At 35.7% G+C, this 26,634-nt stretch overlaps 1 protein-coding gene across 5 annotated transcripts in view; it reads right to left on the bottom strand.

Moving 5' to 3' along the window:
* LOC118683427 (uncharacterized) overlaps positions 1-26,634 on the bottom strand; it is a 134,675-nt gene that overhangs the window by 87,511 nt on the left and 20,530 nt on the right. For all 5 annotated transcript variants that reach the window (XM_070112295.1, XM_070112294.1, XM_070112297.1 and 2 more), the window contains 3 exons: positions 26,418-26,537; positions 3,088-3,513; positions 1,038-1,572 (listed from right to left, as the gene is read on the bottom strand). In XM_070112295.1, the coding sequence (XP_069968396.1) occupies positions 1,038-1,572; positions 3,088-3,513; positions 26,418-26,537 (1,081 nt within the window). The remainder of the gene's footprint in view (positions 1-1,037; positions 1,573-3,087; positions 3,514-26,417; positions 26,538-26,634) is intronic.

Raw genomic sequence — 26,634 nt, 5'->3', positions numbered from 1 at the left:
CACGCCCACTTTAAAAACAAATTTTAACTACATATGCCCCTTCTTAATGTGATCCTGTGTACCAAATAACAGTCTTGTATCTTATTGCGGAGCTTAGTTATTGCAATTTATTTGTTTTTGATCAATGGCGTTTTGTGGGCGTGGAAGTGGACCGATTACGCCCATCTGCAATACCAACCGTCTTACGGTACCAAGAAACATGTGTACCAAGTTTCATAAAGATATCTCAATTTTTACTCAAGTTACAGCTTGCACAGACGGATAGACGGACAGACGGACGGACGAACAGACAGTCACCCGGATTTCAACTCGTCTCTTCATCCTGAACATTTATATATACATAACTCTATATCTAGCTCGATTAGTTTTAGGTGATACAAACAACCGTTAGGTGAACAAACCTATTATACTCTGTAGCAACAAGTTGCGAGAGTATAAAAAGAATAGTACTAATTGAATAAATAGTAGTTGAAGCTTTAAAAATGATATAAATAATATCAATATGTGTTTAGTAGGTAAGCCGATATTTATTTCAAATACTCGCGTCTGTGCTGAAACGAAATTTCTACAAACGTGAATTATTCATTTATACGTTTTCGAAACTGAACATGAGGTCAACAACTAAGTGTTAAATGTTCTAACATAGATAGTGCAATTAGTGTAAGACCATGACTTGATTAGTGACTGAATTATATAAAATGCAAGAAAAAACGTTAACTTCTGCTGCACCGATTTGCACAATTTGTTCGGAGATTGTGGAGATGATTTGGATAAAAATGTATGCCAAATTTTGTGAAAACACCTTGCCAAATAAAATTATTTCCATATTTCCATACAATGACCGATCAGTTTGTATGAGAGCTGTACGCTATAGTTGTCCGATGACAATAATTTCTTCGAAGCTTATACCGATATCTTGAATAATAATCTGGGCCAAATGTGGTAAAGATATCTGGTCAAATAAAATAGTTTTCCATACAAGTTTTACCATTTACTGCTGCCATAACATTTACCTCGAAAAAATAAAAAATACTCACCTCTCTAAATAATGCTCGATTTCGTTCACGAAAATGTGATGGACGCATTGGATATGTTCTTGGTATACCGATACTTTGGTCGTCGTCGAAGTAACTGCTGCTATGCGCAAAGGTTGCAAGGGATCCGCTGGTGCCATTTGGCACTACTAACAAAGATCTTGGTTTATCATTATTTTTGATGTTTCGATTTTTATTTGTTATCATAGAGCTACGCACAGCAGAAGTTCCTGCGCCTGTTGCTGCCACATAAAGTCCAACCTCTTTAACTCCATCCTTACTGTTGGCTATTCTACTATTTCCTTTATAATTAGTTTTGGCGTTTTTACGCTTATTATTGTCATTGTTGCTACTGTTTCTTAAATATATATTCCCGTTTTTCTTACTACCGTAATTGTTCTCAATATAGCGCGCTTGGCCAGTGGCAATAGACATGCGATCATCATTCAAATGCTGATATATATCTCGATCAGGGCTACGATTCTCATCCATTAAAGGGGATTCCGATTTTGAGGAATGTTTGTACGAGGATTGAATACTAAATAGAAAAAAGGTTAAAAAATAAAAATTAATATTTCAGTACATAAACTTTTAATATTTAATAAAATTTAATGTCTTAATCAAATGGCAATTGAAGTTTTCAACGACAACGTTATGTTTACATTTACATCTGCATTTTTTCAACAAACATTTAGGTTTAGACTGACATCTCATTTTCTGTGAAAATGTTAATAATAATTTGATTTCAACTTTTGTTCACTAACTGGAAATAATTTGCACAAAATTTTCAACTGTACAAAAACAAAAAATGTATTTTCCTCTTAGAGTTAATAAATTAATATCTGTCTTTGATTCGCCAAGCGTTGGAAAGTAGCTAATTGAATAAACTATACCAAATGCTCAAACAAATGGGCAGCACATTTGGTGGAACCCTGCAGTAAGCAAGCCAACAGGAAGTTTGAAAATTCTATATTAGGTATATGGGAGATAAGGGTAGCATTGACCCGATTTTATCTGTTTTTGGCATTACTACATATTATTAACAGAAAAAGATGCTCTCTGAGTTTCAAATCAAATCCAAACTATTCAAGTCCCCAGATACCGAATGTGTAGACCCCAGTTCTTATACGGAACATTTGTCAAAAACAAGTTGAATAGGATCTATAATTTCTTAAGCCTCTGTATATCAAATAGAATGATTATCGAAAAACTAGCTGACTTTATTCTGCATATATCGGCGAATATGTGATTTATCTTAATACAATTGAGAGAGCTTATTTTTCTAATAACGGTGCATCTTTGTGCCTAAAATGAAAAGGATTGGGTGCAAAATTTCCTTAGACCCCATATAACTAATATCAGGACTTATATTGAAAGCGTACAAAATACAGCTTGTGCAAGAACTGAAGCCGTTCGACCTTCCCAAAAGACATCGCTTCACTCTATGGGCTCTTAAAAAGTTCAAAGAAGATCCGACGTTTTCGAGCCAAATTTTGTTCAGCGATGAGGCACATTTCTGGCTCAATAGGTATGTAAACAAGCAAGATTGCCACATTTGGAACATAGAGAAACCTGAAGAGATTCAAGAGCTGTAATTTTCACCACAGTTTGGTGAATTCGGTCTACATTTTTTCAAAAATGATGTCGGTGAGAACGTAACAATCAATGGCGACCTTTATCGCGCCATGATAACCGATCTGATCTCGGCGACATTTGGTTTCAACAAGACGTCACCACTTCCCACACATCGCATCAATCAATGGATTAATTGAGAGATAATTTCGGTGAGCATATACTTTCACGTTTTGGGGCAGGCGATTGACCACCAAGATCGTGTAATTTCACACCGTTAGACTTTTCCTGTGGGGTTATGTAAAGTCTAAAGTCTATGCGGACAATCGCGCTTCGATTCAGGTTACAATTACCAGTCAAAATGCTCGAACCATTCGTCGAAAATGGGAAGACAAAGGTAACATTTTTTAAAATTTCTATATATACATTTTTAATGATCTAAATAAAATTTAAAATGTATGTAACTGTAAAGAATACTTGCTTTTGACCATTGGTGATCTCTTTAAGAACGGCAGCACGTGCGGCCAGCTCTTCTGCCCTGCGCTGTTGCGTCAGCTCCTTGGCGCGCTCCGTCCAAATCAGTTCTTTCAAACGTTGGAAGCTTCCTTGCACATTCACAGAGTTCGAGCTTCCACCATTACCCCCACTAGCTGCATTGTTAGAACCCACATGACGATATTTTGACGGACGACGAGAGCTACCACCACCACCTTGATAAGAGGGTGTTCCTTTTGTTTCAGCTCCGTAGATGCGGGAAGATGAACCGCCGAAATTACTTCCGTCAACACCGTAATGTCGTTGATAATGACCAATATTTACACGTGGGGGAATAATGGGTTCTCTGCTAATTACTCGGCCGAAAACTGGTGACCGAGATCGATCGTTGTATCGCGGCAACATACGCACTCTGTGAAAAAATATATCAAATATTTAGAAGACTTAGCCACGCATTAATGTGACTAAATAAAAAATAAACTACAAGTAGTGTCTAAATTTGGAAATAATTGATACACATTTTTGAAGATGTGATATCAAACAAAAATTACCATAATATATAAAATTGTATGTGTTATTAATTAAATATATATAAAGTATGTAACAAATAATTGAATTACAAAGTTGTTAAACGATGATATGAAACATTTAATATTTTGAATGAGGTTTGTAAGTTAAATCATTCTATATTTTTATACTCTCGCAAATTTAGCCACTTTGATGGAGTTAATATCACATTCATACTTATGTATATTTCACTTCAAGCAATAAAACTGAGACTAAGTTAATGGCCTTTAATATAAGTCAAGAAGATACAAAATTTGATTGTAATTTAATAACGATATCATTTAATAATGGATGTTTAATTCAACATTTTTTAATATACGGTTTGGAGGAATTTTCTGGTCTTTGATTTTCCCAGCTCACATGTACTACTTATGGTATAATTTTTTCGTCCAGTTGATAATTTAAAGAAATTAAATGGACAGTTTTTCTTAAAAATAATGTATATCGCTGCATATGAATGAAATTGGTCTAGACTTTGTTTAAACCTTATAACCCTAATATACTGATTTCCGCTCCTCTGGTACAACAGAAACCTCATATACCCCACATATTAAATCTGACCCCTTTGGTTCAGTTTATATCACATATACCATGTTTGAATTAAATAGCTTCTTTTTATAAAAGTTAACATTTCGGAGAAAAAAATAGTATTGACACAAAATAAATCTATGATCAATAACATAAGTTAATAAGATACCAAATAATAATCGAGTAATGAATGTTGAATTCTTTCGCAACATTTTTATACTTTCGCAACATGTTGCAACAGAGTATAGTTTTGTTCACCAAAGAGTTGTTTGCATCACCTAAAGTGATAGATATAGATTTCTATATACATATATTTCTTCTAATATTTGGTGATAATCAGTGGTTAGGTATATTTTCTCAGCCATCATGTTGAACTTATTATAAAATATACCAGGCAACAATGCTAAAATAGTTTCTTAGAGTGCTGGACTTTGTATAGAGCAAAAAAATCTTTCTAGAAAAAATTGCATGAAATAAATATTAGCAACGTAGGGGTAAAGACCCTTTTTATGTGGTTATAGATAAACTGCGACTCCATCGGTTTACATGCTACTGTCTATTATTTCAGTTTTGCGACACATTTTAATATGAAGGTCATGAGGTGAACTGTAAACTCAAGAAAATTACATTTTTACCTAGCGGCGTTGGCAGCTTATGAAAGGTTTGGATATTAAGACAGAAAGAAGAAAATCTACTATAATAAACTACTAATTTCTAAAATATAAATAACTAAATATTATGTATTATTATGTTAGTGAATAGCTAAGTAATTTATAGATATACAAAAGTACGTAAGCTGTACCAACATGTTGCAAGAGTATAATAAATATCAGTACACTGTGTTTGTAGTTTCAGTTTCACTAGATGTCTTTACCAGCAAAGTGCTTTATTCAAACTAATTTTAGTGTATTAGTTATATAGTGTTTAAAGTATTATTATATACAGTGACCAGCAAACCCGTATTATATACAGTGGCGAGCAAACGCATATACATATGTGCACCAGTATACCATAGTACCTATACACGGAACAGGAAAGGAGTCATAGCAAGGACTTACAAGGAATTACAGTGAAAGAGAGCAGCACCTAGGATCCAACTTTTAACACCCGGACGGACTGAATTATATAAGTATTATCTATAAGTATTTTATATATTAATCCATTTATTATTAATTAATTATACCTAGATTAAGTAGAAAATCTATATTACTAAGTCGTCTTCAGAATAGAAGACGTATGAGAGTTCTTCGTGCAAATTCTTTATATAGAGATAGTCACAAAATGCTATAAGTCACGCTAATCGTAGATTAGATTCCGATGTACGTCTGTCCGAACAAATTATCAATACAAATCAACATAGAACCAATCGGGAAAATCTCGAGCTACGGTCTTTTGAACAAAATTTAAATACTGTTCAACATAGAACAAGGCGGCAAGATCCGCAAATTCGCTCTGAAGAGCAAGTAAGAGATACTCGAGGTCATGGGTCTCGGCGTGAAGCCCCCGAGGTTCGATCTGTTTAGCAAGTTGCAAATACTCTTCTACATAGAACAAGGCGGCAAGATCCCCAAATTCACTCCGAAGAGCAAATAAGATATACTCGAGGCCATAGATCTCGGCGTGAAGACCCCGAGGTTCGATCTGTTGAGCAAATTGCAAAAACTGTTCAACAAAGAACAAGGCGGCAGGATCCACAAATTCGCTCTGAAGAGCAAATAAGAAATACTCGAGGTCATAGGTCTCGTCGCGAAGACCTCGAGGTTCGATCGGTTGAGTAAGTTGCAAATACTGTTCTACATAGAACAAGGCGGCAAGATCCCCAAATTCGCTCTGAAGAGCAAATAAGAGATACTCGAGGTCAAAGGTCTCGGCGTGAAGACCCCGAGGTTCGATCTTTTGAGCAAGTTTTAAATACTGTTCAACATAGAACATGGCGGCAAGATCCCCAAATTCGCTCTGAAGAGCAAATAAGAGATACTCGAGGTCAAAGGTCTCGGCGTGAAGACCCCGAGGTTCGATCTTTTGAACAAAATTTAAATACTGTTCAACATAGAACAAGGCGGCAAGATCCGCAAATTCGCTCTGAAGAGCAAGTAAGAGATACTCGAGGTCATGGGTCTCGGCGTGAAGGCCCCGAGGTTCGATCTGTTTAGCAAGTTGCAAATACTCTTCTACATAGAACAAGGCGGCAAGATCCCCAAATTCACTCCGAAGAGCAAATAAGATATACTCGAGGCCATAGATCTCGTCGCGAAGACCTCGAGGTTCGATCGGTTGAGTAAGTTGCAAATACTGTTCAACACAGAACAAGGCGACAAGATCCGCAAATTCGATCTGAAGAGCAAATAAGAGATACTCGAGGTCATAGGTCTCGGCGTGAAGACCCCGAGGTTCGATCTGTTGAGCAAGTTGCAAATACTGTTCAACATAGAACAAGGCGGCAAGATCCCCAAATTCGCTCTGAAGAGCAAAAAAGAAATACTCGAGGTCATAGATCTCGTCGAGAAAATCCTGAGGTACGTTATGATGAACAAAGTAGGAACATCAGGGATCATAGAGAACTTCGCGCAAGAAGTCCTCCTTAGAGCGCATTCGTGATCAAATGCAAGGGGAACATGCAAGAAGAAATCCTGAAATAAGGAGAGAGGAGCGTGATAGAGAAACACAACGTCGACAGCTTAGTAGGAGGGGTATGAGAGAAGAAATTTTGAATCAGAGACGTCTTAGCCAAGGTCAAGTTCGCCTTCGCAGAGATAACCCACTCAATAGACAAATTGAAAACCAAGGGCAGTCCCAACAAATCCGATTAACGAGAGAAAATGTTGTTATAGAAACTGATAATAGTGGCAATTTAACAGATTTCAAAAACATTTATTTCCAAAATATAAATACGGGCCCTACTGAAATATGTACTTGCTGCGGCGGCTTATGGTTTTCACACCAAGTTCGCAAATTAAATTTCGAAACTATTGCGCAAGGTCACCAGAATACTGCATCTGCCTTCTTTTTAATGCAAAAATTTCCTTCAGAAGATGGAAATTACAATTTTTGTGCTACTTGCAAAAATTCGATTGTTAAAAAGAACGTTTCAAAAATATGTTTAGCTAACGGTCTAGACTTTCCTGAAATACCGGATTTTCTGAAAGGTTTAACCCCAATTGAAGAATGTCTCATAATGCCTAGATTGCCTTTTATGACAATCCGTCCGTTAGGATATCAAGGTCAGAGTTTGCTCAAAGGTGCTGTTGTTAATATACCAATTTCTGTTAACAATATTGTGACATCTCTACCAAGGTCCTTTGATGAGGCTCATGTTATACAAATTCTCTTAAGAAGGCGTTTGGAATACAATCATGATTACATGATCGATACCATACGCCCCGCAAAGATTATGGAAGCTTCGCAGTTCTTAGTGAATACCCCTCTGCATCGTGAGCACAATATACATATTAATGAAAACTGGATTTTAGAATTTAATAACCAAGAAGAAGTTCCGTTTGTTGCATCTGCAGAGGATTCCCGATTGGTTCAATCATTTCATGCGGCACAAAATTCTCATGATAATCCCTCAGGTAATAATATTCCCACGGGTCTTTTGCCTTCAGAGCTAAATCCAGGCGGTCAAGAAACTCTTTTGGACAATATTCCTGTAGAAAACTTAGACTATAACCGTTTAGTTATAGCGCCAGGTGAAGGACAAAGACCAATTGACATTATTCAAGATAATAATTCAGAAGAGTTGTCATTTGGAACAATATATGTTGGGCAGAAGCGTACATGCTCTGAAACGTATAGCAAGATAATACGTTCTGAAATTCGCCGTTTTGACAGAAGAGCGTGTACCATTCCAAAGTTGTTCTATGATTACAAAAAATTAGAACTGCTACAAATTAAGAATAGTACATCCATTTGCCTTAGAAAGTTTTCAGATCGCAACCGAGTTACGGCCCAAAATCTATTAAACGAAAACTTTGTTCAAAACTTGATTCAACACGATGATGGTTACAAGGTTTTGAAAGGCGTTAGATCCTTACCTGCGCACTGGGAAGCTGAAAAGAAAAAGGCACTCGCTATGATTCGCCAATTTGGGCTTCCAACCTTCTTTATCACTTTATCGGCTGCAGAATCTCAGTGGGTTGAGCTTTTGGTCATCCTCTCTAAAACTGTTGATTCTAATGATATTTCGGAAGAGGAAGCCAACAGTTTAACAACCCAAGATAGATATCGCTTAATTCGGTCAGACGCGGTTACTTGTGCTATCGACAAATTCTTAAGTTTTTTAAAGATAACGCCGGCATTTTTGGAGAGCATTTTGTTACAAATTTCTACTGGAGAGTGGAGTTTCAACAGAGAGGTTCTCCGCATGTACATGGCATGTATTGGCTTAATAATGCTCGAAGGATCAACCTTCAAGATCCTCAGACATTCCCTGATGTCATTAGTTTTATTGACAATTATATTTCTACCGATAGTTCGATCAGCCATTTAGAAAATTATTTGGGTTATCAAAAGCATAACCACAATCGGTCTTGTACTAGGGAAATAAGAGGACAACAGTTTTGTCGTTTTGGTATACCATATTCACCAATGCCTTCAACGCAAATACTGTTACCACTTACAGAAACAAGTCAAAATTCAGAAAGACACAAGGAAAACTTTTTCAAAATTCAAAACGTTTTAAATTCAAATATGACTACAGAATACATTTCTAATTTAAACGATTTTGAACACTTCCTGTCTGATATTAGAATAAATATGTCTTTTGATGACTATTTGTTAGCCCTTAGGTCAAGTTTAACAAAACCCAAAATTTTTCTAAACAGAAAATTACAGGATCGTTGTATAAACGCTTATAATCCTCTGATTTTGGAACTCAATAGAGCAAATATGGATATGCAATATATACTGGATGCATATGCTTGCTGTTCATATATAATTAATTATATTAACAAGTCTAACAGGGGAATTTCTAGGCTCTTGGTTGAAGCTATAGCAGAAGTTAATGCTGGAAATTATACTATTAAGCAAAAACTTAAACATATAGGTCACAAATTTATATCAGGCACAGAAATATCTGCACAAGAAGCAGTATAGTGCTGCATTGGGCTCCATCTTTCGGAAGCAAGTAATGCAGAAATATTTATAAATACCTCTCGACCTAAGGAACGTATTCGAATGGTAAAACCTAGCGCGGAACTTCAGAGCCTTATTTCAGGTTCGACTGAAATATTCGTAGCCGGTATTTTAGACCGTTATGTTCAAAGATCCGATCAGTTAGAAACTCTTTGTTTAGGTGATTTTTCATCTAGGTATAAATATTTTAAATCTAGTAGTAGAGCACAAGATAGTGATCATGAAGAAGAAGAGAGCGAAGACGATAATTTACCAGGAATCGGGGTTGTCATGCCTCTTAAAGACGGTAGCGGTTTTGTGAAAAAACGTACCAAACCTTGAATTATTGGTTATAGAAGGTTTAACCCAGATTTGGAAAGAGTTGAGTATTTCGCGAAATGTTAATGCTTTACTATCCTTGGCGGAATGAACAGAAAGATCTCATTGAAAACGATAATGAGCAGACTTGCATAACACATCATATTATAATTGAAGAAAATCAAAGAATATGATGTTTTTGAGCAAAGAGCAAAGAGAACTTGAAAATGTTCTAGAAAGTCTTTATAATGAAATAGACTTAGAGGAAGGTGCTCAAAATGTACTACCTATAGTGGAAAATAAGTTCAGAGTGTTGGCACTTCCAGAAATAAATCCATATATAAATTTGCTGGACTTGCATGGCGAAGATTCAACAAATAATGGCACTGAATCTGATTGCAATATTAGACTTATTAAACTAACCACTTTAATTCCAGGTGAGGAATTATTTTCTTTAGTTCAAAGTCTAAATACTAAGCAAAGAACCTATTTGACACATTTGATGCACCACCTAAAAACAAATCTCCCATTTTATGAGTTCATTGGCGGCGGTGCAGGTGTAGGAAAGAGTCGTTAGATATCTGCAATATATCAAGCTCTTAACCATCGTTACAATTGTACACCTGGATCTAATCCAAGTTCCTTAAAAGTTCTTCTTTGCGCACCTAAGGGTAAAGCAGCATTCGATATAGGTGGAATGACCCTTCATTCAATATTCTCTTTACCTGTTAATCAGTTGAATAGAGAGTTGAGGCCACTTAGCAATGACACAGTTAATTCATTGTATTCCAGACTTATCGATTTAAAATTATTCATAATTGATGAAATATCGATGGTAGGTGCTACTATGTTTAGCTCTGTTTATGCGAGATTAAAACAAATTTTCAAAACAGACAGCCCCTTCGGTGGTATACTGATCATAGTGTTTGGTGATTTGAAGCAACTCTCACCTGTTGGAGATAGGTGGATATTCTCTCCTAATCCCAATGATGCATACAGCACTTTAGTTGGTTCCCCTTTGTGGGAGTTATTTAAATACTTTGAATTAACAGAGATAATGAGACAACGGGAGGATCAGGCCTTTGCAATTGCATTAAATCATATCATATGGTATCTGGTATCACTCATTGAAACTCGAGTAGTTAATTTCGAAGAAGTTCCCGATGATGCCATACATTTATTTTGGTCCAATGAAGAGACAAATAATTTCAATGCTCTTAAGCTCAGCCGGATCCCAACAGAAGCTTTCCTTTCAACTGCAAAAGACTCAGCTAAAGGAATTGGTATAAATGAAAATGATAATATTTTGGAAAGAGTTAAACTTTTCAAAACTTCTGAAACGCAGGGACTGCCCTATGAATTGACACTAAAAACCTCCGCCAAATATATGATTACAGTGAACATAAACACGTGTGATGGCTTGGTTAATGGGGCAGCTGGACAACTTATGCATATTGATTTCCAATGTTCCTTTCCAACAATTCTGTGGATTAAATTTTGGAACCTTCTGTTGGTTTGATCGCACGATCAATAAAGCCTCATCCTCTAGAAAGTTCTTGGACACCAATTGAAAAAGTTCTAAATATTTTCAATATAAAAGAAATGAACAAATTTCAATTGAAAGAAATCAGTTTCCAGTTTTTCCGGCTGAGGGGATTCCGTATTTAGGGAACTGAGGGAATTGAACACAAATAAAGCTTTGACAACAAGTTTCAATTTTATGATTTCCCGAACATCAGGACATCAAATTTTATTCGATAATGTTCAGAGTCTTCACGCTCACAATAATGATATTGTATAAAAAGCGACTTGGAGTTATCCTTGCGAAAGTTTTGATATACCAGGATTTACTCCAATTAACGAGCTGAGGATAGATAGCACAGAAACAAGCAACAGAAATAAACGGGGCATTATAATATATACAAAGCATAGTATTGCTTGCTCTATAGAATCAAAGACTGTAAAGAAAATTTATTCAGGCCGCAAAGTTTTAGAAGCGGTTTTGTTTAAATGTATCAATATTAATATTCTGGTTCTATATAGAAATTCAGCTTTCTCTATCAGACAATTAATTGTAGAACTTCAGGAAGTCCTTACTTCTGAGTTAGGCAATCAAAATGTGCTAATTGTTGGAGATTTTAACATTTGTTTAATGTCTACAGGGACTGCAATAAGAAATCTGCTTCAAGAAAAAAACTTTAGTTCCCTGCTTGGTGCAGAATATTCAACTACACCTGCCGGTACACAAATTGATTGGGCATTTTCAAACATGGATCCTTCCCGTGTAAATGCAATTACTTTTGAGACAGTACACAGCTATCATGACAGTATTTGTGTCTCTATTTCGAACTAAAGTTTTCAGACTTAGTGCAATAGTTCTTCATTTTTTTTCCAAATATAATCGAATTGGAATGGTATAAGAATTTTAACAGTAGTTTATAAGAAACTTAAGAAAATTTAAATTATATATATAATTTGTTATTATATATGACATTATTGTATAAATATATGATAGAAATTAAATAGTATAAGGAAAAAGGAAATATAATTTGGATATATGTACATTATTGTATAAATATATGATAGAAATTAAATAGTTTAAGGAAAAAAGAAATATAATTTGGATATATGTATAAGAATCTCTACAAAAATTTATGTTTAATATTGTAAATATTATATACAAATTAATATAATAATATTATATCATTTTTAAAGTTGTTAATATTTATTATTTTTAAGCTAAACATGTATAATAATATCGATATAATAAATAAAAAATGTTATTCATTGTCCAAAAACGATTTCTTTTCATACTTCTCAACACAGTTGTAATACATTCTATATAAAATCAATTATAAGCGTACACAAAAAGCACAAGACCGATTTCTCATAATTTGAGTAAATTTAGTTTATAAATTGCTGTAATTGTTTTCACTGTGAGTGAAAAGTAAATAACTAAGGCAACAATTCCTACTTCTAATTATTAAAATATATAAAGAAGTCTCAAACGAATATACCATTTAACTTTGCGAGAGTATAAAATGTTCGGTTACATCCGAACTTAGCCCTTCCTTACTTGTTCTAGTTGACTTTATGCCTTCATAAATTTGTGTGGAATTATGTTCTCGAGTATACTTGAGTAATGACAAAAATTAATACAATCCTCCAACTTTCCAGATGACTTTGAACTTTTAAGTTGCTTTTAATATAAATATTTTGGACACTTAGCAAAATGGAGTAATGAAACAGAATGAGTTCATAATCTAAAATTAGTCAAAGATGACTCACATTTTGACCGATATATATAGTATAAACCCGCCCAGAAATTCGAAACTCTTATACTTGTATTTGGTATATGGAAGCTAGAAACAAGGGCGCATTGTTATCAGAAAAAGATTATGTCTAAATTTCAATAATATATTTTGCAGATTAAACGATATTTTCGATATAAAACCAACCACATACACTCAGGTTTTCATATTCGGTACGTGGTGCTCGAAAAGTTATGGTCCGATCCAATTTGTATACGTACAAGTATGAAATATCTTAAGGGCATTGTTTAAGCAAGTTTTATATATTGTAAAGAATGATATTTAAAATTGTTATGTTTGGTTCAATTTCTTCCATTCTCACAACGTAATATAAGGAAGTCTAATTAATGTTATGCGCCGAATTAGGAGAAAGAAGACTGATAAATATCGGATTTTCGCTAAAGATTGGCGGTGCCACGTCCATTGTCCAACTTCAATGAAGCCTTCCTGAACCATTTTGGCTGTAGTGTTTAATTTTAACATAACCGTTAAATGTGTATGTATAGCAAGTTTCATCAGGATAACTTTTTTACCCAAGTAATCGTTTGCACGAACGGTGACGAAACGAGTTAAATTCCGAGTGACTCTCTGCCTGTCCGTCCGTGCAAACGAAAACTTGAGTAAAAATTGAAACATCATAATGAACCTTGTCACACTTAGGAGGGTTGATATTGCATATGGATGTAAACGGACCATGGCCACGCCCACAAAGTGCCACTAAGCGAAAATACATGAAGGACCATATCTTTGCACTAAATTAAGATACAAAACTGTAATTTCTTACAAGGGATGACGGTAGCGAGGGACACCTATGTGTTAAAATGGTTTAATGTACATATCTGCCAACCGCTGAAGCTAAATCAACCATTTGCTGAGAAGATGCATACAAAGTTAATCTAACGTGTATGATCTCACGTCCAAAAATTGTCGAAAACGGATCATAAATTTTATATTTTTATTTATTTATTAAATAATAATATTGTGTTTTTGTGCCAAAGATGAGTAAAATCGCGCCAATACTACCCCTCGCGCTCATAAATTTCAAACATGCGGTTGAATTTATAGTTTATATATCGGTCAATATGTAAAAAAGTCTTAGTAAAATTAAGTGAACGCATAATATTGGATATGTCTGAAAATGTGTGTGGAATTGGTCCACGAATTACCCCAAACATATATATACTTGAGTAATTGAAAAAGTTAATGCATTCAGTCTAGGCCATCCCCTTGCCCTACTCTTTACAGTGATTTCCGACTTTCCAGCTGACTTCTAACCATTTATGTTAATCAATTTGTATCATCTTTCATTGAAATCTAGTAGATATCCCAAACAGTATATGACTTAGCGCTAAATATGTATGAAGTCAGTCTGGGGTCTAAATCTCATATTCCTAATACAATTTTTTTCATGCGCTCAATGAATTAAATTTTGTCTCTTTAATTGAGTTTATATAGCATATAAAGGGTTTTCCAATAAGAGTGATATGATTTTTTTCAAAAAAAGACAAACACACTAATTGCTAAGGAAATTCAAATGTTTTATATTTAGTGTGAAGGACATTCATTACAATTAAGTTCTGAATATAACATCATTCAAAATTCCAATCTTTGTTAGTAGTGCCAAATGGCAACAGCGGATCCCTTGCAACCTTTGCGCATAGCAGCAGTTACTTCGACGACGACCAAAGTACCGGTATACCCAGAACATATCCAATGCGCTCATCACATTTTCGTGAACGACATCGAGCATTGTTTAGAGAGGTGAGTATTTTTTATTTTTTCGAGGTAAATGTTATGGCAGCAGTAAATGGTAAAACTTGTATGGAAAACTTTATTATTTGACCAGATATCTTTACCACATTTGGCCCAGATTATTATTCAAGATATCGGTATAAGCTTCGAAGAAATTATTTAGATCGGACAACTATAGCGTACAGCTCTCATACAAACTGATCGGTCATTGTATGAAAATATGGAAATAATTTTTATTTGACAAGGTGTTTTCACAAAATTTGGCATACATTTTTATTTTGAAATAAATATCCGCTTACCTACTAAACACATATTGATATTATTTATATTATTTTAAAAGCTTCAACTAATATTTATTCAATTAGTACTATTCTATACTTTTTATGCTCTCGCAACTTGTTGCTACAGAGTATAATAGTTTTGTTCACCTAACGGTTGTTTGTATCACCTAAAACTTATCGAGTTAGATATAGAGTTATGTATATATAAATGTTCAGGATGAAGAGACCAGTTGAAATCCGGGTGACTGTCTGTCCGTCCGTCCGTGCAAGCTATAACTTGTGTAAAAATTGAGAAATCTTTATAAAACTTGGTACACACGTTTCTTGGTACCGTAAGAGGGTTGGTATTGCAGATGGGCGTAATCGGACCACTGCCACGCCCACAAAATACCATTGATCAAAAATAAATTGCCATAACTAAGCTTTGCAATAAGATACAAGACTGTTATTTGGTACACAGGATCAGATTAAGGAGGGGCATCTGTAATTAAAAGTTTTTTTTAAGTGGGCGTGGTCCCATATATCCCAACCCGCTGAAGCTATAATAACAAAATTCACTGAGAATAAATTTTTTTAGCACTTCTATCGACACTGTGAAAATGGGTGAAATCGGGTGACAATCCCGCTTACTCCCCATATAACGGTACTGTTAAAAAATACTAAAAGCGCGATAAACCAAGCACTAAACACGCCAGAGACATTAAATTTTATCTTTGGGATGGTATGAGATGACTTTATAGAAACCGCGTTCAAAATTAGTCAGTGGGCGTGGCACCGCCTACTTTTAGGTGAAACCCATATCTTGGGATCTGCTTAACCAAATAATCTGTTATAGTCCGAAAATAGGTGAAATCGGATTACAACCACGCATATTTCCCATATCATTGTTATAAAAAATAATATAAACTTAAGCTACAACAAAATTCATATCATTGTATATATATGCAGTACTTGCATTCACACATTTGGTGATCGTTGCTTACATTTTTAAAATTAATTTACGAAGTCTGTAATTTTTTTGTATATAGTTAAATTTACAGAAATAACATGCGGTTCTATATTCCCTAGTTCACACAAAAACTTGTTTTTTAAATAAAAATATGTTTGAAGTTCTTGTATCTATTTTAAAACTTTCGAGAACTGCTCCTCAACATTAGCATCAGAGGTCAAATCAGCACCCTCCAAAATATAATATCTTCACCAATAATCATATGTATGTTTTCAATTGCTCTGCAGAGATGCCAACTGCTGCTTATCACAATTCTGCGAAATATATATGTGCGGCAATGTCAGGTTAATTTTTTTAACGAAAGTTTTTAGTGCAATTAACGGAAAGAAATTAAAGGTATATTTTTTTCAAAAACACATATTTTTAACCAATTATGCGGGGAAAGCAATTAGCCGGGTTCAATTAAGCGGGAAAATTTACACGTATTTTGTTTGCAATATATTATATTTTTGATCGACCCCGAGATTTAAATAAGTAGGAACATCAAGCGGGGGATACTGTAGTAAAAAATAAAAAAATACAAAACCATTAGGCGGAGGACCTTCCCGTTACAATTAAGAGCTCATACTAAGAGACCCTTTCTTAGAGGTGTCTATCAACCAATATTTCAGTGTACGAAGCGAAAAAAAAAATTAGTTCTTTCTTGCACCCATCTAAATATATGTATATACTATTTTAAACCACTAGAGCTAGCTCAACCAAACTTAGTGAGAACAAGTTCTTCTAATTAATTGTGAAAATAGGTGAAATCAGATGATAACCACATCCAACACACCACGGTACCTATGGTTGACTTTTTCTAAAAATATCGGTCAATATGTGAGATATATTATATTTACGAGTTTCAGAGATCAACTTTTGGTTTTAAACTGCTTATGAATAATATGTGAATTCAATTTGATGGCAATGTATGATGGTTTGATTTTTTTCTGATATTAGTTTGTAAAGAATCGCCACATATATACAATATAATGAACTTCGTGAGTTTTATTAGCTGTATATATATCTTACTAAAAATAACTGAACACGTTACGTGAAATATACTGCGAAAATCGGTTGAAGTTATCTCATATATAACGGACAGAATATAGATCGTCCCTAAGCATTTTAGGTTTTTCATAAAATAATTTCTTTCAAAAAGAATTTAACTCTTTTTTACTTCGCAGTTTTCCAACAATTTTTAAACTGAAGGTAATGATGTAAACAGCGACTTTGATAACAAAAACAGATGCAATACCTACAGGTCAATACATGTAAATAGTTATATAAAGTAATAGGCATACAAGTATTAATAGAAATTAGTCAGTTCTTTAATTGACTTTAAAGTATTCACCCGAGAAACCGCTTTACAAATTTTGCTGAATGCTTTTTAAAACAAAAGGGATAGGTAATCCTAAATTCACTGTTATTGAGGTAGAAAATTTCGTGTCAGTAAATTATACAATATGTGTCCATAATATTTTTACCTAATCAGAAATTTGCGGTAAGTAAGAAAGCAAGTTTTAGAAAGCATTGAACAAAATAATTAACGGAGAGGTTTTCCTTCTAAATTCTTTCAATACCGTTAAACAAATTACTAATTTCTAAGAAATAGAATATTGTGCTAATATATTCGTAAGTATGAGTACACAGTTTTTATACTTCCAGTTCTGGTTGATTACTTGAAGAGTGATGTGCTAATGAATTTAAAGTTTATTTTTTTATTTTCAAATTTTATATATGGTAGTTAAGAAACACTATATTGTGTTTAATATCGTTACATGCACCAGTCTACCCATCCAAGGAAGCTGTACACCAAAACACCATATCAAGGACTACATTACTATGAAGCAGAGCGGATCAAACTTTTCAAACACGGACGGAAATTGGGAAATTTCGGAAATTAATGTATCTGTTTTGGTCAGGTATAATATAATATAATAATTATGCCTAGACTAAGTAAAAGATCTATTGCACTAAGTCATCTGCAAAATAGAAGACGTATTCGAATGCTTCGGTTAAATAATATTATATTTATTGGAATAATGGGCAAAAAAATTAGTCGCGCTAATTACAGATTAGGTCTCGAAATACGTCTGTCCGAGCAAACGAACAATATTCTTCAACATAGAAACAGACATATAAATCCAAAAATTTGCTCAGGACTATAAATACTGTTCAGTATAGGACTAGACGTCAAAACCCGGAAATTCGCTCAGAAGAGCAATGCAGAGATACTCGAAGACATAGGGAACTTCGCGCACAACACATCATGATCATAGGAATATAGAGCGCATGCGTGATCAAATACAAAGAGAACATGCAATAAAAAATCCGGAAATACGGAGAGAGGAAAATCCTATGGAAGCTTTGCAATTCTTAGTAACTACCACTCTATATCGTGAATATAACATACATATTAACGAGAACTGGATTTCAAGATTTAATGACCAAGAAGAAAAAGTTCGTTTTGTTGCATCTGCCGAGGATGCCAGATGATTGAACCCATGCGGAACATATCATACATATCAGGTAATAATATTGCCATGGCACCTGTAGGCGGTTAAGAAACTTTTTTGGACAATATTCCTTTAGAAAATTTGGACTATAACCCTTTAGCTATAGCGCCAGGTGAAGGGCAAAGGCCTTGTCACTTGGAGAGATATACGTTGGGCAGAAACGTGCATACTCTGAAACATATAGTAAGATAGTACGTAACTCCGTCAATTAGCCCGTATTGTGAAAGGAGGAGGGTTGGATGAGGCATGCCTAATGGCTTCCAGTAAGCGTCTTTTGAAGTAGGAAGAAGAAGCAAACAATACCCTCTGAAAGACCCATCCACCTTTAGCATAAGGTTAAAATTCAACTAAACCGATATGAGCGACGGTGACAACAAAAGGATTAATACACCAGGTGACACCCACGCAAGTGGTAATCCACCCATAGCTTCAATTGTGGCAGAGCACGCATTCTGGAGACCCCAACCCCGCTCTCAGGCGAACGAAAGAGCTCGCCAATCGATGGCAGATGAAAACCCTGTCTGGAAGACTGGGAAACGCTTCGGGGCCGCTAGACGCGCAGTGCGCAAAGCGGGGCCCTCCCCGAAAATAAGAAACTACCGAATTCAGCATCTAAGGTTACCAAAAGCTCAAAAAGTGCGATGTTTCATGACTCTTGCAAGGGACCGATTGAGCGGAACAATAATAGACCATCAGTTTCAGGTACCGTTGCTGTAACGTCCACGGAGTTGATACTGACGATGTTGTCCAAAAAGAACATAGAAATGATGACGAGTTTGTGGGAGCACCGCAGAAGGTGATGTAATACTTATGGCTACAGACCAAGACTCGTACTAATTCCTGGAGTCTGCAGGTGGCAGGGCTCACCTACTATTATCCACTTTCTATTCCTCAGCACCTCCTCCGGAGAGTTGGCCCTCCCGACGTTGCCCGCTCTGATAAGGCGTGTGTAAGGAGCAGGCGGAACCGCCATCTGCCAAGACGTTCTCCGGAGAACATATGGGAGCCATGTCGTCAAATGTGCAGAAGGAGCGTGTTGTAAATTCACCCCAACAAGTTGCGCATCGGGCCAGAAAACTGAGACCGACGTGGAAATGATTGCTGGGTCAGGGCTGACTCTTTCTAAGAAGAACAGACTCCTGACTAGCCCAGCGTCTTAACTCTGCTAATTACGCAACAGACTGGTAAAAGGTAAGTCTAGCATAGCCCGACACCTTAGAGGGCCGGGTTACTGGGCTAGGCTCAGTCAACCTTTAAATTTTGTATGCCAATGGCAGGACCAGGCCAAGGACCTGCATTCTATGCAAAAAACGATACAACTTCTCTCTGATAGCAGACATATCGACACAAGACATCACAGTGGTTAGGATGGCCAACGACCCACTGCTTTTAGTGGTACTGTACCTGCCCTTCGTTTCTTCATCTCCGCCCCCCATGGAAGAGCTGAGGAAGATCACGGAGTACGCAGAAAGAACAGGTATGCAACTCTTAAAAGTACTCCTTTTCCGATCACAGGTACATCGACTTGAAACTTAAAATCGGGGCCCTAAAGCTACCGATGTACAGGAATTGTTCCAATACGAACTGGAACACATATGGGACCGATATGGGTCGTTCCATAGGTCTTTCTCAGTACCTGACCCGATAAGCTCTGTGTCAGATATAGACCTAGCAGTAGAAAAAGTCACACAATACATTACTGGTGCTTTTAAAACAGTATGCCCCCTTCCGAAAGGGAATTCCACCACAGACAAACCATGGATGTATGGGGAACTTAAGAACCTTCGATGGAACTCTCGCATCGCCTTTAATAAGGATTGGCGATTCAATAATGTATTCTGATAGTCATATCAGACTACATTTTGTTAATGCAAACATAAACTCAGAAAAGCAAAACGTAAATCGTGGCGCTTATTCAGTGGTCAAGTAGAGCGTAGGTGGAAAAACAAAAACTAAAAAAATTATCGAAAGACCAGATGCAGACCGCACTAATAGCTGGCGGCATCGAATATGGAATATTCTATAAAAATATTACTATATACTCATTTCCCACGACCGGACGCGAGACATGTCATGTTACCCAAGCAGGGTGACGGTCCCGTGTTCACCCAAGAAATGGTTACCAAAGCGTTTAGCAGTTTTAATCTTTTTAAGGCAGCCGGAACGGATGGTTTATTTCCCGCTCTACTACAGAACGGCGCAGATCTACTGTCTAACCGCATTGCTAGCATATATAATGCTTGTGCCCAATTAGGGTACACGCGGAATAGATGGCAGGAAGCCAAAGTTAGCTCCAGACCGAAACCGGGAAAGGAAAACTACTTCTAGCCAAAATCTTACAGACCGATCAGCCTAACATTCTTCCTACTAAAAAGTATGGAAAGGATCTGCGACGATCTCATCAAACGACAAATCCCTCCAAACTGATGTCATGAATTAGTTATATGCTAAGCAATAGACGAGCCATATAAATCGCTCACCAGATTACTCGTGGCACTCCGCAAGAACAAATCCTTTCCCCTTTGCTTTGGGTCACCTTGATCAATGAACTATTACAACTTCGCGACAGGGAGAACTTCAAGGTCGTCTGCTACACGGACGGCCTCGCTGACCTCTGTTCAGGTTGAATCTTAATTACCAATCCCGGCACATAGAAAGGAGCCTTGAGATCTCCGCCAATTGGGCAGAGGGTCACTACCTAACTGTTAGTCCGGAGGAACCAGAAATCTGAAGGACGAAAACTTGGCAATTCAATCTCCCATCCTTAAGGGGAATAACTGTACTCTCGAGCTCAGTCAAATATCTTGGTGTAATCTCAGATAATAAACTAAGCTGGAAAGAACACATTGAGAGTAGGACTTCCAAGGCCCTTGGAATATTGAATACCTGCAGAATATCCGTTGCCACAAAGAGGGGATTACGACTCCACATGATTTCTTTACATGTGTCTTCCACGCCATACTAACGTATGGTGCAGTAGTATGGTGGGTGGCATTATCGAAAAAGTGTCGTATTAAACCCCTGAAACAGATCCAACAAGCACCAGGAATTAAATACATCATTTTCATTCCCCAGTAGAGAAGATTAGACCAATGGTTCTGCGGTCGACAGTTCAAACGGCGAAATCTACGTATTCACTGACGGATCAAAAGGTGAAATAGGAACAGGAGCGAGCTTTTTCTGCAGTAATGTGTACACAGAAGGCAGCTTCAAACTAAATAATTACAACTCAGTCCTTCAGGCCGAAATTGTGAGCAGTACATAAGGAGCCACGTGGGCTTCTGCTCTAACCAGCAAGTCCATAAACATCCTAGTTAATAGCCAAGCCGCAATTGAAGCCATTCATAGCGTCAATACTAAGTCTCATTGCATTAGATTATGCAAGCAGGCAATAGCTAGACTTCTGGAAGCTTCTTCAGGTTCTTCAAGAATTGTTTGAAGCAATGGACACTAGAGAAACATCCTAGGGCTTGGAACACAAGCAACAAAGGGTTGTGGTATTCCCTTTGTTGTAACTTTGGTATGGTCTTGATTGTGGACAGACCAAAAAGCTACTACTTCTAGGCAAAAGAGAGCTTAGCAGCATTGTAGGGGTTATCACAAAACACATCTGCGAATGCCCAACCTTTAGCCGAATGAGAAGAATTTGCTGGATTAAGCTTTAATTGGTTACCATCCGGCGCTCAGTCACCTGTTTTTTCAACCAACAAACCAACCAAGAAAGTACGTTCTAAAATTCGCCGCTTTCACAGAAGAGCGTGTACATTTCCAAAGTTCTTCTACAATTATAAAGAAGCAAAATAGGTGCAAATTAAGAATATTAACCGAGTTACGGCCCAAAATCTACTAAACGAAAACTTTGTTAAAAACTGAATCTCAGTGGATTGAGCTTTTGGTCATTCTGTCAAAAACTGTTGATTCTAAAGATATTTCGCAAGAGGAGGCCAACAGTTTAGCAAACCTAAATAGGTATTAACTCGATCAGATGCGGTTACTTTTGCAAGACTATCGACAAATCCTTAAACTTTTTAAAGAGTATGCCGTCGTTTTTGGACAGCATTTTTAAAAAACATTTACTGGAGAGTGGAATTTCAACCGAGAAGTTCTCTGTATTTATATTGCATGTATTGCCTTAATAATGCTTCCAGAATCAACCTTCAAGATCCTCAGACACTTATTGATATCAATAATTTCATTGACAATTACATTTCTACAGATGGTTCGGTCAGCCACTTAGAAAACTATTTATGTTACCAAAAGCAGGACCAAAGTCGGCCTTGTACTAAGGAAATAAGAAGACAACAGACTGAGAAACGTTTTTGAATGGCAAAACCTAGAGCGGAACTTTAGAACCATCCTCGACCTTCGACTGAAATATTCGCAGCCGATATTTTAAACCGTTATGTTCAGCAACCCGATCAGTTAGAAACTTAAAATTAACTAATTTTGCTTTTATGTATAAATATTTTAAATCCAGTACAAGAGCACAAGACAGTAATCATGTGGAAGAAGAAGGGGAAGATGATAATTTACCAGAAAGTGGGGTTGTCATTCCTCTTAAAGACGGCAGCGGTTTTGTTAAAAGACGTACCAAACCATTTATAATTCGGTATAGAAGATTTAGCTCAAATGTGGTCAGACAGAATTGAGTATCCATGGCGAAATGCATTTCATTAAAAACGATAATGAGCAGAGTTTCAAAACACATCTTATTCGAATTGAGAAAAATCAGAGAAATTATGGTATTTTTGAGCAAAGAGAACTTGAAAATGTCCTATAAAGTCTTTATAATGAAATAGACTAAAATAAGGTGCACAAAATGAGCTACCTCTTGTGGAAAATGAGTTCAGGGTGTTGGCTCTTCCTAAAAAAATACCAAATATTAATTTGTTGGACTTGAATGGTGAAAATTCAGCAGTTGAGGAATTACTTTCTTTACTTCAAAGTCTAAATATTAAGCAAAGAACCTATTTGACACATTTGATGCACCAGCTAAAAACAAGTCGCCCATTTTATGAGTTTATTGGCTGCGGTGCAGGTGTGGGAAAGAGTTGTTTGATCCAAGTGCCATGAAAGTTCTTCTTTGCGCACCTACAGGTGAAGCGGCATTCTAAATAAGTGGACTTTACCTGTCAACCAGTTGAATAGAGAGTTGAGGCTACTTAGCCATTAGATAACTAATTCATTGTATTCCATACATCGATTTAAAACGAATCATAATTGATGAAATATCCATAGTAGGCGTAGCTCTGTTGATACGAGATTAAAACAAATATTTATAACAGAGAGCCCTTTCGGTGGTATACCGATCATAGGGTTAGGTGATTTGAAGTAACTCTCACCAGTTGGAGACAGGTGGATATTATCTTCCAATCCCAATGATGCATATAGCACTTTAGTTGGTTCCTCTTTATGAGAGTTATTCAAATACTTTGAATTAACAGAAATCATGAGGCAGAGGGAGGATCAGGCTTTTGCTATAACATTAAAAATCACAGCCAAATATATGATTACAGTGAATATAAACACGTGTAATGGGTTGGTTAATAGGGCAACTGGATAACTTATGCAAGTTGATTTATATTGTTATTTTCCACCAACTCTGGGGACTAAATTCTTGGAGCCTTCTGTTGGTTTGATAGCCTCATCATCTAGAAAGTTCTTGGACACCAATTGAAAAAGTTCGGAAATTTTTTTAGTATAAAAACAAGTTAACAAATTTCAACTGAAAGAAATCAATTTTCATTAGTTGCAGCTAAGGGTATAAGTATTCATAAAAGTCAGGGTGCCACATATAATAAAGTTGTAGTTCATACTTGACCAAGAAGGCCCACAGCCCGAGGCTATATGGTGCTTACAATCGAGCTACTACTGCACAAAGTCTCTTCATTATAGGAAGTTTTATTCCCCAACAAATTTTCTAAATCAGATCCAGTATTTAGGGAACTGATGGAGTTGAACACAACTAAAGCTCTGACGAAATTCAGCACTTCAAATTTTATTTCATAATGTCACGTCTCCACGTTCATATTAATGATATAAAATGCGACTGCGTGATGCTTTTTTCAGATATTTTATGTTGTGTGGAAACTTGGAGTTATTCTTGAGAATATTTTGGAATACCAGAATTTGGAATACGGAATTATAGTATATGCAAAGCATTGTATTACTGGCTCTATAGATCCAAAGGTTATAAAAAAAATGCATTCAGTCCGCAAAGTTTTGGAAGCGGTTTTGTTTAAATGTTTCAATATTAATGTTCTGGTTCTTTACAGAAATTCAGCTTTTTCTGTCAGACATTTACTGGCAGAACTTCAGCGAGTCCTAACTTCTGAGTATGCAATCAAAATGTGCTAATTCTTGGAGAGTTTACCATTTGTCGAAAGTCTACAGGGACTACAATGTTAAATCTGCTCCATGAAAAAAACTTTAGTTCCCTTGGTGCAGAATATTCAACTACACCTGCGAGTACACAAATCGATTGGGCATTTTCAAACATAGATCTTTCCTATGTTAATGCAATTACGTATGAGACAGTACACAGCTATTATGTCAGTATTTGTGATTATATTTCGAACTAAAGTTTTTAGGCTTAGTGCAATAGTTTTTCTTGGTTTTTTTTCAAACATAATAGCATTAGAATGGTATAGCTATTCTGACAGTAGTTTTTAAGAAAAATATACTAAAATAAAGTACATTAATATTCTTAAGAAAATTTAAATTATATGTGTTATTTGTTATTACGTAAGAATTTTTGTAAATACAAGATATAAATTAAATAGGGTAAGAACAAATGAAATGTCATTTGGATAAATGTTGTTAAATGAATGTATGGTATATATGAATAAACCTAAGTATATTTAAAGAATCTCTATAAAAATTTATGTTTAAAATTGCGAAGTTTACATATAAATTATATATTTGATATATTTTTTAAGGTTAGTGATATTTATTACTTTAAGGTTAATCGTGTATAATAACATTGATGTAAGGAATTCAACTTTTTATTCTTTGTCAAAAAACGATTTCTTTTCATATTTCTCAATATAGTTCTAATGTTGTTGTTGTTATATAAAATCGATTATAATTGTATACAACAAAACTCAAGTACGATTTCACACCATTTCTGTAAGCTTCGTATACAAATTTCTCTAATTAATTTCACTGCGAATGTAAATAACTCAGTCAACACTCCTAATTCTAATTAAATATATGTATACAGAAATCTCATATACCACTTTACTTTTCGAGAGTATAAAATGTCCATTTACATTCGAATATAGGTAGTCCTTTCTTACTTGTTATACTTATATGTTACTCAACATCAATATATCTCGATTAGTTTTAGATGTTGCAAACAATAGTGAGGCGAACAAAACTATTATACTCGGTTGAGTACTTTGTTTAGGATGAAGAAATCTTTACTTTATTCGTTGTGTGTATGAATGTGGATGAAAAAGATGCGAGCTAATTTTACATTTCTTTGTGATTTATCAAGTGCAGCCTGTTGTATTCTCGTTCCTTACCGGACAAACATTCAAGATAAAAATGATAGGATTTGCCTGATCTAAGCGTATTCGACTTACGTACTCTAACCTAAGCCGACAGCCTGAATTTCTGCTGAGATTAATTTTCGTTTCCATTAGTAGGAAGCTTGATTTCTTTTCTTCTCAGAATAATGAATCTGATGCACATATATGAATGTTTTTTTTTCGCTTAGTACTCCGAAAAATTGGTTGGTACACACCTCTAAGAGAGGCTCTCGAATTATGAACTCTTAATTGTTTTAATTGTCCTCTTACGTCCATACCTTTTCTTGCCCCGTTATCGAACATAGGGAATCAAAAATTATGTCTTTTTCATTGCAATTTTAAAAGTAATTAAAAATGTCTTGTTTAGTGTAAACAAATCAAATTTTGACACATCAATCAATGTATTACCCTCCTCCCATGTTGCGAGTAGTTGAATAATATGGTTCCCAGACATTGTAGGCAAACGGATCGCGATAGGTTGGTATTTCGTTTGTAATTTCTGCGGCTCGAGATTGTCTCTTAGAAAAACTGCAAATATGATAAAAAAGTTGTCTCATATAAAATATAATATATACATACATATAACAATAATAAAATTTGTTAAGTTAGCAATCCGGGTCGTAAA

Source organism: Bactrocera oleae, chromosome X (genome assembly GCF_042242935.1).
Source record: "Bactrocera oleae isolate idBacOlea1 chromosome X, idBacOlea1, whole genome shotgun sequence".
NCBI lineage: Eukaryota > Metazoa > Arthropoda > Insecta > Diptera > Tephritidae > Bactrocera > Bactrocera oleae.
This window is presented reverse-complemented; position numbering and strand designations above follow the sequence as displayed.